Genomic DNA, 16,115 nt, shown 5'->3' on the forward strand with positions numbered 1-16,115 from the left:
AGGCAGAGGCTGAATCTACGGAAGGCATTATGGTAAGTAAAAAGTGCGTACGAGCAAAAGTGCCGAAAAGTGCTACTTTTCGGCACACTTGCATTAGGGTTGAAAAGTAGGCCATTTCAGCATACTTCAGCCAACTGAAATGTTCAACTTTTCACAACGTAATTACAGAAAAATATTTAACTCTGCCTTATATGGGTTCCTTGCAATAGGTTTTATGAGACTTTTACAGTTTTTCAAGATTTGATGAAATATTTGGGCGTGTTAGTGAAACATCTGTAAGTAAAAGAAAATCTTCTAGTTGAATCAAGTAGAGAACACTGAAGACGACCTTACAGTTGACATCGGAATACTAAGTCGAGTGCGCTGGCTGTAGGGCAAAACAAACACGCTCGACATTAGAGCTGAGGGGTCGAATGCGCTCTAGCTACGTGCATAAGCATATGTCTTGGGATTCCTTGGGATATTAAAGCCCAACCTTGTTACACTGCACATACAAAACACACGTTCTCTTGTTCCGACATATGAAATCAAAATTTCAAATAGGGCTCATTTGATATCATTTTTCTCCCAATTTACAGCTCTTTTATCCACTACGATTCCAATTGGCAGCTGCACTTACACTTTGTTTAGCGCCTGAATGTATTCTACTCTAACTTTACTATATCAAACTGGTTGCCTTTGCGCTGGTGTCACTTTTCTACCCTGTCCAAGGTAGAATGATGTGCACGAGGATGTGGATGTGTAACTGTTAGTTATTTCTTTTTCTAGTTCGATTGGGGGTTATCCGGGTTCGTTTGAGCCATGGGCTTAGAAGAGGGTCAGTGTCAGCTGCTCTCAGGGAGGAAGAGAAACTGATGAAAGTGCCGGGGCTGGGATCGAACCCATGACCATCTGCGTATGAAGCAACGTGTGACTACTTGCACTGCTAAAACTTAAAAACAAGTTACAGACAAAAAAGTAACATTATTGTGTGGCAAACATTTTAATACGTAATTAAAATCTTGCAAAGGCAAAACAATCAATTGGCTTCTTTAGCGGTGTTGAGATAATACCATATTCTGAATCTGCATGCCAAACTGGGTCGAATGCCAAATGCCCGGGAACCTATTTAAAAATCAATTTGAAGTTTGTATGGGAGCGATTTGTCGAATCACCCCTCGCCGCATTTTGTACCGGGCGGAGCTGTTAAGCAGTTGCCCAGGTGATACCTAAAAATCTCTTTTAGGTACCAAAATTAAGTAATGAAAATCTGAATAAATCATAGTGGTTCATAAAAGCTGCTTTCTCCTATAACATTTAAAAATCAATCAATATCCTAGTCTTACTTCATGACTTACTATACAACTAAACGTTTAACACCACTAACCGCATGACCACGAAGCCCACCAAATAAAAAATAAATAAAATAATTAACCGCGGCAGACTCCCTTGGGCTGATCATTTAACACAGATACCGGAGAAATGACAAGTGAATATAATGTGCAGAAAACTATAGAGGCCATCGGGTATGTGACAGATCAAGCACGATGCCTTGTTGTTTGCAAATCTGGATGTTCATCAAAATTATGCTCTGTATATACCTCACATGATAGAAAATCTTCAAACTTGATTTATTTCAATTTTCATCGATAGAATATTTTGAACTAAGGCTTTTCTGAAAGCTTAGACCATAAGCTGAAACCCTATGGAAAAAAAATTTTAGGTTCATGCAAGTTCGATAATATTCAGGTTCCTGGTATGCGTGATGGTGCGTGGATGCCAGACGTAAGGTGACAGATTATTAGGGGAACAAAGCCCAAAATGCCCAGATGGGGTATAATGGCCCAACTCATAAAACCATTCCTCAATATGATTTGACCATTACTATAGGTAAATGGTGTCAATATATGTTTACACAAAACATTCTTCTAGAAGCTAGCCCGCCATACCCATGGAAAATATTTCGATTGCCCAATAAAAACTGGCAACTTCCGGTTTTTCGTGCTTGCAATTAAGGTTTTCTGGTGATTTTATTACGAGCCAAGTGTTTCCAAGCAGATTGAGACACACATGGAGGCGCATGATTGTTGATGTCTACGTTTTTCATGCTAGGGGTCATTCAAATATGACGACCATCGTTTAGCGGGGAGGGGGGTGACACTCTATGTATTGAGCATACGATAAAAGCAGAACAGAGGAGCAAAGGGAGTCAGAAATGCCCGAAAAATGATGGACGTAATTTTTGAACGTTTTCATGAAGTGGCATCTTACCCCATGGCAGATCCCTAATAAACCAACACAATAAACGGACCGTAATGTAGACGGTTGAACAATACCGCATACTGTTTGAATTGTATCCCGAATGGGTGGTTAAGCAAATGTTATGGTTATCGTTAATGCGGGATGGCCTTTTTGCACCACTTCCGTTTTACGAACCAGTTTTTGAAACCGCTGAAAATCGAAGAAAATGCATTAATTTTGTAAATATTTTTGCTGAAGTATCGAGCAATATTGTCTAGTTGCTGTCAGTGTCTTAATTTGTCAAATTACAGTCATCCGCACCGACGCCCAGTTACTCCTGCGTCGTAGATTTGTTTTTGTTTTGATTGTCGTGTTGACAACCTGTGTGCCACTCTCTGAAGTTCAAGTAAAGAAAAATTCATTACCTTGCTGTCTGCTGAATTTCAACCACCCACTGATATTCAAAGTCAGCATATTCATATTCAATTGATATTTTTGGTTTAAGCACGATTTAGAAGCAAAAAGTACTTCTGGTGCATACCATTCACCTAAAGCAAGCATAATAAATAGAATTAGGGCAACATATCGACATTTGCGTGCCCAAAATAGCCTGAAATCAGAAAAAGTCATTTCCCAATTAAAAAATTCAAATTCATATTCACCGAGCTCGGGCTGAAGATCAAAACAGAACTTCAGCTACCGTTGATTACACTACGAGGCGTCGCGCTCATTGTCTTGCTTTCTCTTTGTCATGTTCGTTCTCGGCTTCATGTTGGTGGTAGACTGCATTCGTTTATTTGTGTTCGTTTTCGCACTGATTGAACATCATTGGGCTGAATTTTTTAGACACTGGTTGCTGTTAACACTTTGAAAGTCTAGTAAATGAGGCTATTTATCATTGAAAACGATGAAAGTTTGAAAAATGGCATTTTACCCCACTTTCCCCTACAATGAAGCGGCACAGTACGATTGCATAACTTGTAGGCGTTATCTGATAGATTGACACTGTGCTGTGAAAGTTCGAAACAAGGGAAACGGCTTTTCAACCGTTTCTGGTTCTAGCAATGACTATGAACATATGAATACACATGCATCGTATATATAGAGAGAGGAGAGTAAGGTACACCGGGGCAAGTTGAAACGGGTGGGGTAAGATGAAACGCGAAGTTTTGAAATAGATTTCAATTTAATTTTGAAAATCTTCCTTTACCAAAAGATTGTTTGATTCAAAAACTATGTGTTATGACATTCAAAATGCTTATCATGATTGAATAATATCACAATAACCCGCTGTTTCATCTTACCCCACCCATTTCAACTTGCCCCGGTGTACCTTATAGAAAAAGTGCATAGAAAGATACACAGTAGAAGGAAAGGGACGGGCCAGGGATTGAACCCAGGACCTTCTGCATATGAATCAGAAGCTGTAGCCACTAGACCACCAAGCCCGTTTTGCTCTATGCCTTTCCTACATATTGCACACAAAACCGTACAAAATCACCTTATATTTCTCATAAAATAATCATGGAAGATTTGTGCAGAAAATTTAAGAAACATTTAAGGGGCCCAGTATTGGCTAATATACCCTATGCTCCTAATATTTATACTAGGGTAGTTTTTGGAGAGCCTTCTCCCAAGAATAGAGCTGCTTAGGTTGAAATTTGAGACTACGAACTCTTCAAAGTTTGAATTTCTATAGTCAGGACTTCAAATATCAATTCATCCAGCAATTTCATTTATGATTCTACCAAGATTTTCCACCAAGATTTCTCTTGAAACTCTGACAGAAAGACCTCCGAAAGAAGCTCTAGGAATAACATCTAGAATTTCTCAGAAAACACTGTCTGAAAATCCAAAACCGATTCGATGGATTTAAAATTTTATATTTGAAACAAGAGGTCTTCCCATAGGCAAGTACAAATGTAATAGAGCTATGACAACCCGATGTTAAACCATCCATAAGACTAAGAGGCACCATACTAGATATGGCGTGAAAGTGTAGATTTATAATATTTCCTTTAAAATTGAAGTATTTCAGTTGAAAGTTCACTCCCTTTTAAGGCACTTCCCATTGGCCGATTTTACAGATTATAGCTCGAATCGAACCGGAAGTTCCGCTTTGTTTGCTATGGAAAAAGGTGCGGATCGGTCAAGGCGTTCCGGAGTTATGGCCATTTTAGTGATCGAGACCAGCACCACTGCAGTGAACTGGTCATATATAAAACTGAACCAAATTCTATCATGTGACCAAATTGCGCCGAATTTTACAAACTTTAGCATGGTTGCCGAATTTTAAGCGGAAATCATCAATAAAAACCACAATGTCGGCCAAAAATTCAAGACGGCGATCTAGAATCCAAGATGGCGGCCCACAACTAGAAGAGGCGCCTGTTTTAAGGAGTTTAAGGCTCTAAAACCATGCAATATGGATATTAGCGTGGGTCATCGGATCCGTTTTCTCAGATCAAAGCATTTATGATTCCATGTCGGGTCGTGAGTAGGGTAAATCGGGGTAATTTGGCCACTCTAAGCAAAAGTCGACTGGAGATGCAGAAAACAATGATTAATCTATCGCATTTCGTATGACCATAATGATTCTAATAATACTACTAGATGCATCAAAATATCATAGCCCAATCGTGTTTATATGCCAAAAAATGATTTTTGAAAAACTGTGGTTTTTGCGTCGATTATGATCCGTCGGGGTAATATGAGCACCCTATTTTCAATGAAGAATTTATCACGCCTAATGTTATGGAAACTTAATATGCCCCTATAGGCATTGGATCATATAGTATCAATTTGAAGTATATGGAAAATAAACAAATTTGAAAGCTATCTAAAGCATTTAAATATTTAAATAAGAGAAGTCTTATGTGATGTTTTTGTTCAGCCCGCGCGGGGTAATTTGGCCAACGATTTAAAATATTATTTTTCTAATTTACTATAAGTTCAAATTACTTCGTTCTAATGATTCAATCGCTTCAATATCAGGCTAGTATTAGAGCTGTAAGGTAGATTTGCAAACATTGATAGATTTTAGGTGATTTTCATGTGGTGCTCAAATTGCCCCATTGGCCAAATTACCCCGACTACCCCTATCTGTGAAAAATTTGAGCACGATCGGTTGCGTCTACTACACTTTGCGCATTGAAATTGAAATTTGTATGAGATTTTGTATGGGAAAACATACTTTTTTGCCGGAGTCCAAAAATGGCGACCGAAATATATAAGATGGTGGCCCAAAACCCAAGATGGCGGCGCAGAGTTCAAGATGGCGGATGTTTTAGAGGAGTTTTATGTTCTGAAGCTATACAATATTGATATACAGTCGACTCTCTACATCTCGATATTGAAGAGACCATCGAGATCGGGAGAGATTGGAATGCAGAATAAATATGTAATGCACACTAGATTAAAAAATCCTCCGTAAGAAAACTGTCAACAAACAGATGTCACTTTGCATTCTCAGAAAGGAGATCTAGCAACCTGCGAATATGGGCATATCGACATATGGAGAGAAAATCTAGAACAAAAACGAACGAGTTCGCATCGAGATAGGGAAATATCGAGATAAGGAGATATCGACATACAATGTACAATGAGGTAAAATGTATGCAGATTGAAGGGACCGATCAAACCATCGAGATAGGGAGAGATATCGAGATGTAGAACATCGACATGTGGAGAGTCGACTGTATTTGGTATAGAGAAGATGTGTGGAGCCCAAAAATGACGACCAGAATATGCAAGATGGCAGCCCAAAATCCAAGATCGAGTTTAAGGTTCTAAAACCATGCAATATGGGTATATTTGGCATAGAGAAGATACTCGAAGACCCTAAAAGGCTACCAGAAAATACAAGATGACGGCCTAAAATTCAAAATGGCGATTGTTTTAATAAGTTTTAAGCCATGACCGATAAACCAAAGATGGAGTTTTTTGCTCAAAATCATGCAATGTTTGTATATTTGGTAGAGAAAATATGTGCGGAGTCCAAATATGGCGACCAAAATTTCTAAGATGGCGACCCAAAACTCAAGATGGCGGCTGTAGTAAAGAGTTTAAGCCTCTAAACCGTGCCTTTGGTGTATATTTGGTATGGAGAAATTGTACGGAGTCCGAAAATGGCGACCAGAATATCTAAAGATGACAACCCAAAATACAAGATGACTGCTCAAAATTCAAGATGGCAGTTGTAATAAGGAGGGTTAGCCTCTAAACTCTGCAATTTGGGTATATTTGGAAAAAGGAAGATGTCCGGAGTTCAAAAATGGTGATCAGAAGATTACGGCCAACAATTCGAGATGGAAGCTGTCTTACGGAATTCTAGGTTCTAAAACCATATAGAAAATACCCATATTATATTTAGCACGGGGTCCAAAATATTTAAGCAGGTGGCCCAAAACTCAAGATGACAGGAGTTTTGGGCTCTGAAACCATGCAGTGTAGGAATAATTTGGTTTGATTTGTTAAAAAAAAATGACAGCCATAATATGTATCCAAAATAGCGGCCTAAAATTCAAGATTGCGACTATTTCAAGGAGTTTTAGGCTCTTAAATTATGCAGTATAGGGATAATTTGGTATTAGAAAAACTTTATAGAGCCTGTTTTGAGGAATTTTAGGCTCTAATAACATGTACATAATATGGGCACACACACAGTAATGTTCCGATTTGATCATCATCTTTGCGCGACAGACCTTAATTTTTAAATAATTTTCATACATTTGGAGAAAACTGTCATTACTCTTCTTTAAGATGAAAATGAATGAAAATAAAAAAAAATCCTCTGGGAGTTTCCCCAATTATTCCTACAGGAGTTTGATTGGGAATTCCGGCGGAAGTTCCATCAGGAACTTCCACCAGCAATCCCTCAAGGAGTTCAAACAAAAATCTCTCAACAAGCTCCACCTAGTATGCCTCTAGAAGATCCCACAGCAGGTCCAGTAGAAAATCCTCTATATAGGTGTACCATCGAAAGTTTCATCAGGAACTCCTCTAGATGTTCCATTGGGAACCGCTCAAGCAGTGTCCGCCAGGAATTCCACCAGAAAATTCAACAAGAAATTCTCAGAGTTCCAGCAGTAATTCCAGGAGTTTAGATCAGAAACTTCAGTAGAATTCACGACAGAAATTCTTATAGTAAGGGGTTTTACGACTGGAAACATGTTGATAAAAATCGTTCTTGATTCTAAGAATTCCTCCCTTTCTGTGAAATTCTTAAAGGCGTTCCACCTCGAATTTATGCATTTGTACCACTGCAAGTTCCATCCTCTAGTAGTTCCACCGAGAATTCATCTAGAAGTTCCAACGGAAATTCCTAGGAGTTCCAGCAGAAATTCTTTCAGAGATTGCACCGGAAATTCTCTCGCCGGTAATTTCTTTGAACTGGACATTGTTTTCGAAGTAACAACGCGAATTTCTCTAGGAGTGCCTCAGGAAAACCATATAGCAGTTTCTCTAGGAGTTCCGTTACGAATTCTCCTAAGAGTTCCAAAGAGAATTTCTCTAGAAGTTGCACCGGGAAGTCCGGCAAGAGTTTTATCGGGAATTCTTGTGGGAATTCCACTGGAAATTCTTCTCGAAGTTCCACCGAAAATACCTTTAGAAATTCATCTAAGAGTTCCTAAGAGGATTCCCCAAAGAATTCCATTACTCTCTATGTGTTTCACAAGGATATTCTTGAGGAGTTCAACCACAAATTTCCGCTAGAAGATACACTTTAAAAGTTGAAAGTTTACTATGTAATATTTTTTGTCAAATAGATTACAATAGCTTCTTAGAATCATAATAAAACCAAAAAAAAGGTGTGAGGTTTTATGACGGTTCTCAAAACCTCCACAAGACTAATTGATCATCAAAATGTTACTTGGGTTCACTGGGAATTCTTTTCGAAGTTCTAACATATAAACATATAGAAATTCCACTGAATATTCACAACAGGAGTACCGCCGAGAATACTTGTGGGAATTTCGCTGGAAGTTCTTTTCAAAGTACCATCGGAAATTCCTCCAGGAACTCTACCGGAAAATCCTCTAGCAGTTCCAGTCTAATTTGTGAACGGTGTCCTACAAATGTGATCGGGAATTCTCGCAGGACCACCATGAATTTGTGTATGAGTTTCAATGAGAAGAACAATTAGAAGTAGAAGTTCTACCGAGAATTCCCCTATCAATTCATCCGAAAATTTCTCTAAAGTGGCAACGACAATTTCTTTAGGAGTTCCACCCGGAATTTTTTTCAGAAGATCTATTGCAACTTCTCGGAGAAGTACCTGGAATTTCTCTAGGGGAAATTATTGTAGGAGTTCAACCGGGAACTTTTCTGAAAGTTTCACTAGGAATTCCTCCGGAAATAGCACAGAATATTGCTCTTCACGAAAGTTCCACTGGGACTTCCTTCAAGAGTTCCACCGGAAATTCCCCCAACTATACATCTGGAAATTTCTCTAGGAGTTCCACTCTAATTTCTCTAAGATTTCCACCGTAAATTAGTTTAGAAGTTTAACTGGAAATACTTCTGGGAGCTATAATTGAAACTACAACTGAAGAAGAAGTGAACCTCAAAATTTCATTGAAAAACATAGATTTTTGCACCTTTGAGAGCGGTTTGAAATGTCTTAGTATGCCCTGTAGCCTAAAAGTTAACAAATCAATAGTACAACGTGATACCATTTTAATGAATAATATCAATCAAGCAAGGTATTGACATTCAGAAGGATGATATTAGGATAAAAAAAATCATTCTGTAAAACCACCTCCAAGAAAACAGTTCTACTTTTTGAGTCCTGCTATAACTTTACAATCATATCAAAATATATCATTTGTTTACCATTAAGAAAATGATTTAAAAATTGACTAAATCACTAATGTCAAATTGTGCTATCATGACTAACATCACAAAAGGTGTCATTTCACTGTTTGTCATAATACCAAATATTTGCCATTGAAGTCAGATATTCACCCAAGGTCGCCATGATTCACATTGTGTTGGACTTTTGTCGGGCTTGTTTGGCCAAATATTTGTCGTGTGTAATGGGACCTTCATACACAGTTTTTTGCCTTCAAATACGGGTTAATGATATGAAATTCCACACATAATTTATTTTCGTAAATCATAGTAACACTCATGTAATCAAATATTGAACACATTTCTAACTTACCGTTAAGGTAATTATCAACTCCAGCGATCAGAATCATGTTTCTCTCGTCCGTAATCAAGCGCTTTCCGTCAAGCTCGACAAACGTACTTCCTTATCTTCTTGATTGAATCAGCCTTTGATAGTAATACCAGCTCACACCACCCCCCTCACATCTTCCGTTGACTTCTCACACTACTGCGGAAACTGCGTCGAATCCTTCCGCCCGAAACGACGAAAGGTGGTTGGTCCTTTGTTTTGTTTATACGTCCTTTCTTGTGTTTAGGAGGCCACCACCGACTGACTGACTGTCCGTCGTCGACAGAGTCGTGGTGAATGTTGTTGACAAATCCGTTGGTATCGATCGACGCGCCAGTAATGCCTCTCGCGTATACACACGTGCTCCCCCTGTGTAGTGGGGTCGGTCGGTATGTAGCAGAAGCAGTCTTGCAAAATATCAGTGTCAGTGCCTGTTTTTCAGCCGAAAATGAATGACTGCGGCGGTCGTTTTCAGTTCCTCGATGTGAGAACTGACAGAGTCCGAGAGCTCCATTCGTGAGCAACCCAACAAGGTCAATTCCCAATCATCCACACACTACTCATGCTGACAGGTCATTCGTCTCAAGCGGTAGCTTGTGAGAGTGAGTGCCCTATACGCTACCACGGGTGAAAACACTCAAATACAGAAAATTGAATGGAAAATTAGCCCTGTCAGCTCTCGCTTTCAGCACGCTGCGTGCGAGTGTGAGTGCCTATTTCATTTCGCTCCCGTCTTGCTGATCGGAAAGCAGCATTGACAGGAAAAACAAAACGGAGAAAATGAAAAAAGCAAAATATCGCCATCATAAAGGCCTGTCGAAAAATTGCAGCACTGAGCAGAAGAGCTTTAGCCCGCTCCGCTTACTGCGATGAGCTTACTCGCTCTCGCGTGCTCGCCTCTCTCATCGAAGCGGTATTTTGGCGTAACTTTAAGGATACAATCTAGTAGCACTGCACACTGATCCCCTCGTCAATGTGACAACAAACAATTCACGGGAGGGCACGGACCTGCCTCCAATGTTAGGATAGTCCCCCGCTCTCTCGCGACGTTCACATATGGACTCCCGTTTGATGTACGCACTTTTCTCTTTCGCGCTCTTCTTCTCACACACTCACACACTGGCACGGATGAGGAAAATTTTCATTCAATTTTTCCACTGGCACTGACCCAATCAATTTTCCCGATTGACGGATTTTTCCGGATGATTTTCCAAATTTCCAACTTCACTTCTGAACTGATTGCGACTTCTAGCGCGACTCGTTGATCGAAAACACTCCCAACGACTCATCAACTCCCCCTCTAGTCAGGTTTGCGTTCCTCGAAGAAAATCCAAAAATGTCGCATTTGTCCTTGCCTTTGACTAGTTACATCTCATTTTTGTCGTCTAATTCATCCGATTTTAGAGTTTTTGGTTCCAGTTCAACGGAGTTCCACCGCGAGAAATACGAATTCAAAAGTTTGAAGAAATAAAAACTGACTAATAGTAGATTTTCTACGTTCCACTATGCTATAATATAGTAAGCTACTTTTTCTTCGATCAAAATCCAAATCCCAAAACACAATTTTCACTAGACTAATCTCACTTTCAAAAGCTTTTCCACCAGATATATCCGTTTTCCGATTGTAAAATTATGTATTTCTTCGTTTGAATCCGAATGCAATGACTGTTGGATTAAAATGTAGTAAAAGTTCTTTTTTCTTCGCTTTTTTTGCCCTGTTGTGCCCTCAACCACCGTTGATGATGCACGGTGGTTGCTTCCCGATGGATGATGTTACTCGGAGAAAGGTAGTTTCTGAACTGAACATAAGACACGGAAATACCCAGGATTACTCACTCGCCCATATCGCAGCAGCAGTAAGTTTGTTCTCTTTTGTTTTGGCTGGTGATATCCTCTGCTACCAAGCTGTATCCGTTTGGGACGAGGAGATTGGGCTACCAATCAAATGTCCTGCACTCGCCGTCTATCTGTCACATGGGGTCGTATTCGGTTTTTGACACTTGGAAATGGGTAAGTACTGATTCTTAAACTTATTGGAATGCAATCCACAGATGCGAATAACAAAAAACGCAAGAACAACAAGTTGTTGTTTTGTCCCAACGGAATTTCTTAAAAACGATTAAACTCAAGCTAACCATTCAGGCCTCTTTCTGAGATGGTTGGGGAGATGCAGAGTAGGCCGTCCCTATTTTTGCAAAAGTTGGAAATGTTAAAAGTTCAATATTGCAAAACGATCGTTTTAGCTTAAAAATCATCATACCATAATTTGAAGTTCGTATCTCAAGGCTAAGTGGTCCCCCACGGGGTCTAAAGTTCACAAAAATTGTATGGGGTCAAAAAAATCATTAAATTTTTGCGTCGAAAAAAATACTCTACTATACTAAAACCGGTGATTTTAGGACCCTGAAGGGCCAAAACTGTGCTCAGAATTGCGATATCTCTTTTCGTGGTGTCTTTTTTTTCGACGAAAAAATTTCATGAATGTTTTGACCCCATACAATTTTTGAGAACTTTAGACCCCGTGGGGGACCACTTAGCCTTGAGATACGGACTTCAAATTTTGGCACGATGGTTTTTTAGCTAAAACGATCGTTTTGAAATATTGAACTTTTAACATTTCAAACTTTTGCAAAAATAGGGACGACCTGGCATGACTTATCTAGAAATAGAAAAGGCGAATTTTTCAGTTTTCTCAAAACCCTGAAATACCCGCACGCACAGGCAAACATATTTTTACAAAAAAAAAAGTCAATCAACCATCTGAAGAAGCATGTCTTCTAGTGTATCATGTGAAAAATGTTTTGAATTTATATATTTGGCAAAACCGTAAAAAAAGTAGTTTGTGCAGAAGATTTTGTGTGATAGTGGATTCATACTAATATATGTACCAGTTGGTAACGACGCACGGCACATCTTGTGATCGCAGTAGGCATGGCAAACCATAGCCACCCGCGCCGTCGTCACTCGTCGCGTAACGTCAAAGTGTAAAGTGCGTGTGCATTCCCACAGCTCCCGCTTGCTCGCAGTCAATCTAAAGCGCAAATTTGGCGATCCTGCCGGATTAATTACGTAAGAATCTATTGAAAGTGAATGTGGGCAAGCGGGGGCGTTCAGGAATAGAGTGATTGTGTTACTACTGTGCGGCTATTTTTTTTTTCGGTCGAAGTGATTGTATCAAAAGAAAACAAATATGTGAGTGTGTTCTTGGATTTTTTGTGAGGTAGGACAAACTGGCGGACCTGGAGACTCCAGGTTTAGGTATGGTTACCCGATCAGAAAGGCATAACAAAATTATAACCGGTTGAGTTATTTATTTCAAAGATTTTTCATAACAGAATAAGTTATAAAATTCGCCGGTTAGGTGTTAAAATAACAAAAAATATAACTAAAATTGCTCTAGTCATAACATAATTATAACAGGTGTTGATACAATTTTAACAAATTTATAACAACGTGAGATATAATAAATATTGGAATGTTCAATAAATTATAACACATGTTGTTATAAATTAGATATAAATATATTGGGTAAAAAATAGGTTGGGTAAAATTTAACTCATTTTTTGGGTAATTTTTATTAAGAGTGTTATTTATTTTTAGCGAAAAGTTTTTTGTATAAAAAACTTTCCCCACGTAGTATATAAAAAACCCACACTCAGACGGGAATCGAACCAAGGACGCCAGCCTTCAACTGCAGTCCGGCACCTTTATCAATGAGGCCATTGCAGCACTTGAAGTGAAGGGTGGTATATGATCAAGTGGTTTTTCGTTTTGGCGGCTGGTCTATAAATAGAATCATTTCTCCAACGTACAGGGGAGAGAAAATATGACGTCACATAAAAGTGTTGCTGATACAATTGATCGCAATTACGTCATCGTAGGATATAATAACAAAAGTGGATATAATTTAGTTATAATTGTAGCTCAAGAATTTGCTCTGCATTTTGGCATGCTTTATCTCATGATTCAGATCAGAAATAAACATCATCAAAGTTGTAAAGATAGTTAGGCTGACACAAATTTCGATTTTCTCTTATGTCACCCTCCCCCCCCCCCTCGAAAAATTTTGGTCGGAATTCAACATTTTGAGGGGGGAACAAATAAATTATTCAAAAAAAAAATTACAATTTTAAGGTGTAATTTGAGTCGCCCAGAATATTTTTTAACAAATCCGGTGAGTTTTGTGATTTTGCCTAATTGTTTGGGTATTTTTGATACGTTTTTTATTTATAACCCCCCCCCCCCCCCCTTGACGAGTCAACAAGCACTGTGGCAAAAGAAGAAAATGAGATTTGTTCCGGCCTTAATGGCTCTTAAACAGTGAAAAGAGTGGTATACAATTTCACCTTCTCTTGGTGCTAGCGAGTAATTAAATTAGAACATTTTGATATGTTTTATTAAATAATTATCTAATGTTCCTCGCCATCAAGGAAGTTCCTGCCTATGGCAAAGTTATGCACTAGTCTTGTGGTTGGAAATTTCACCGCTTCGTGGCGTTAGTATGCATTTCTGGATATTGTCAGATTTAGATGGCTTGTGAAATAAAAAATGAAGTGTTTAAAGCACAATTTTAACATTACATGGTACAAGAATTAACATTCTAAAGCAATTCTCGTGATCTCATATAATGTTTTTATTTTCAGCAAAAATAGTTTAAACAAGAAATTCCTCCACTGTGCCAGCACCTGTTCGGCATTTGCTACATATCGGTAAAAAAGAAATAGCCTTCTGCTATTGATTGATTTTTCAAAAGCTTTTAATAGAGTTTCTCATTTTAAACTACTGCCCAGATTATCACATCTATTTGATTTCAGTTGAGATTCTGTTTCATTGAGTAAATCCTATTTGAATAACCGCTTTCAAATTGTGGAAATTAAAGAAAATCATTGAAGCCCAATCGGTACGCTATCGGGAGTGCCACAAGGATCGGTTTCAGGACCATTGATGTTAGCCTTATTTATCAACGGCCTTCCTTCATCTTTGAAAGTATGCAGGCCACATGTTTGCAGATGATAAGAAACTGTTTTTCTACTGAATTAATATGGACATTAATTGCATGGCAATGAAACGTGACTATAACGACATTACGTGACGAAATTAGATATAAATTTCAAAGCTCCACAAATAATTTGTTATCAATGAATTCTTCAAAAACTAAGGTGATTTTCATTTGCAGGCGACTAATTTATCCAGTTGTATCATGTTAATTCAATAACAATGATAAAACTTCTAATTTCAGAATAATTTATTAAAATAATTTTGAATGGGACTACAAACTGCAAAACCTATGGAGGATTGTGAAACTTAAAACTTACTTCAGGAATGTTAACAGTTTTAATGAAAGTCATCTTTTTCATATCCATTTTGTTGACTAGATAATCTAGTGTGGCTCACGTACAATGACAACTGCTGGGATACTTATTTCTTTTGTTTTTACTACGTTGTTGTGCGATGCTATAAAGAATCATTCGCCAAGGGCCTAAATATTGTGGTCTCATCAATAAGATACTGATGTTCTAAAGGCTTAAACATCCGTCATCATTTTTCGGAAAATAAAAAGCAGTTTTCTCGCTGTTAATCAAAACATCGACCATGAAAATATATTCACTGCATTCTATTCCTCATGTGGAGTACAGTGAATATATTTTCATAGCAAAGACTTTTGTTTTGATCGAAAAATCTGCTTTCAAATGTTTGATGATGACGATGATTTGAATGACGAATTGTTCAACGTTAACCAGCCGCAGTTTATCGCGGAAAGATTGCGCCCGTTTGATTTGTACAAGTTGGCTGATTATATGTGACAGCTTCCACTCGGCGGCTGCAAAAACAGTTTTAGCCAAGGTGCACACCGTGTACAAACTATATACGTGCGCGGTCTGACGCAATCTGATGCTGCGCGTTTCGAACGCAGCTGGCTGAGAATCTAAGACAAGCGCGACAATATCTATCTGAGCTTTCTTAAAGGTTTGGATCATGATTCAAACATGTCAAAAATACTGCATTAGTTTATTTAAGGTTTGAATTTCTATTTGCGTTAGTGGATTTGAAACAAGATAATCAAGAAATCGATTGTGAACTTCCAAAAAGGCATAACCCTCAAACTACAAGTACATATGTCAATAAATAAATTAATGAATAATCTGAACTTTCTTAAAGGTCTGGAACAATATTCAAACTTGTCAAAACTACTGTATTTTACAAGCACAGTAGCACCATACAGCGGCGTAACTGCGTACTAAACACCACTTGTAAAATGTTCATTCGACATAAACTGCATTTTCAGAACTATAACGGAGTTTGTTATAATGCTCATATAAAGATGATCAAAATGAATTTATTTGTATTATAACTGACCTTGTTATAATTCTGATATAATTAAATCAGGGTTTCAAATACTTTTTGTCAAATATATCTAAATATAACAGACGTTGATATATCTATCAACCGTTGATATAATTTTGTTACATTTTTGTTATGCCTTTCTGATCGGGTAGTTCCTTGTGTATTAATCGATATCATCGTATTTTGCTTATGTGAAGAGTGTGCATCTTCTGACGATGCATGAGAACGAGCTTCAAGTTTTAAATGCATGTATTTTGTTAGTTTTCCGAAAGATGCCTTGGCGGCTGTTCGAGCGAAAATAACTGCATTGTTTTATCTTGGCCCGCAACCGCAAACGTCGCGGCTGCTGCTTACTTTTTTCCTGCAATTA

At 38.3% G+C, this 16,115-nt stretch overlaps 1 protein-coding gene across 1 annotated transcript in view; it reads right to left on the reverse strand.

The window, feature by feature from the left end:
- The window catches only part of LOC109431086 (synaptotagmin-14-like), a 68,853-nt gene extending 59,056 nt beyond the window's left edge, over positions 1 to 9,797 (reverse strand). The window contains exon 1 of the mRNA XM_029862438.2: positions 9,386 to 9,797. Within this exon, the coding sequence (XP_029718298.2) occupies positions 9,386 to 9,422 (37 nt within the window). The 5' untranslated portion in view covers positions 9,423 to 9,797. The remainder of the gene's footprint in view (positions 1 to 9,385) is intronic.
- Between the last annotated feature and the right edge of the window lie 6,318 nt (positions 9,798 to 16,115).

This window comes from Aedes albopictus, chromosome 1, assembly GCF_035046485.1.
Source record: "Aedes albopictus strain Foshan chromosome 1, AalbF5, whole genome shotgun sequence".
Taxonomy (NCBI): domain Eukaryota; kingdom Metazoa; phylum Arthropoda; class Insecta; order Diptera; family Culicidae; genus Aedes; species Aedes albopictus.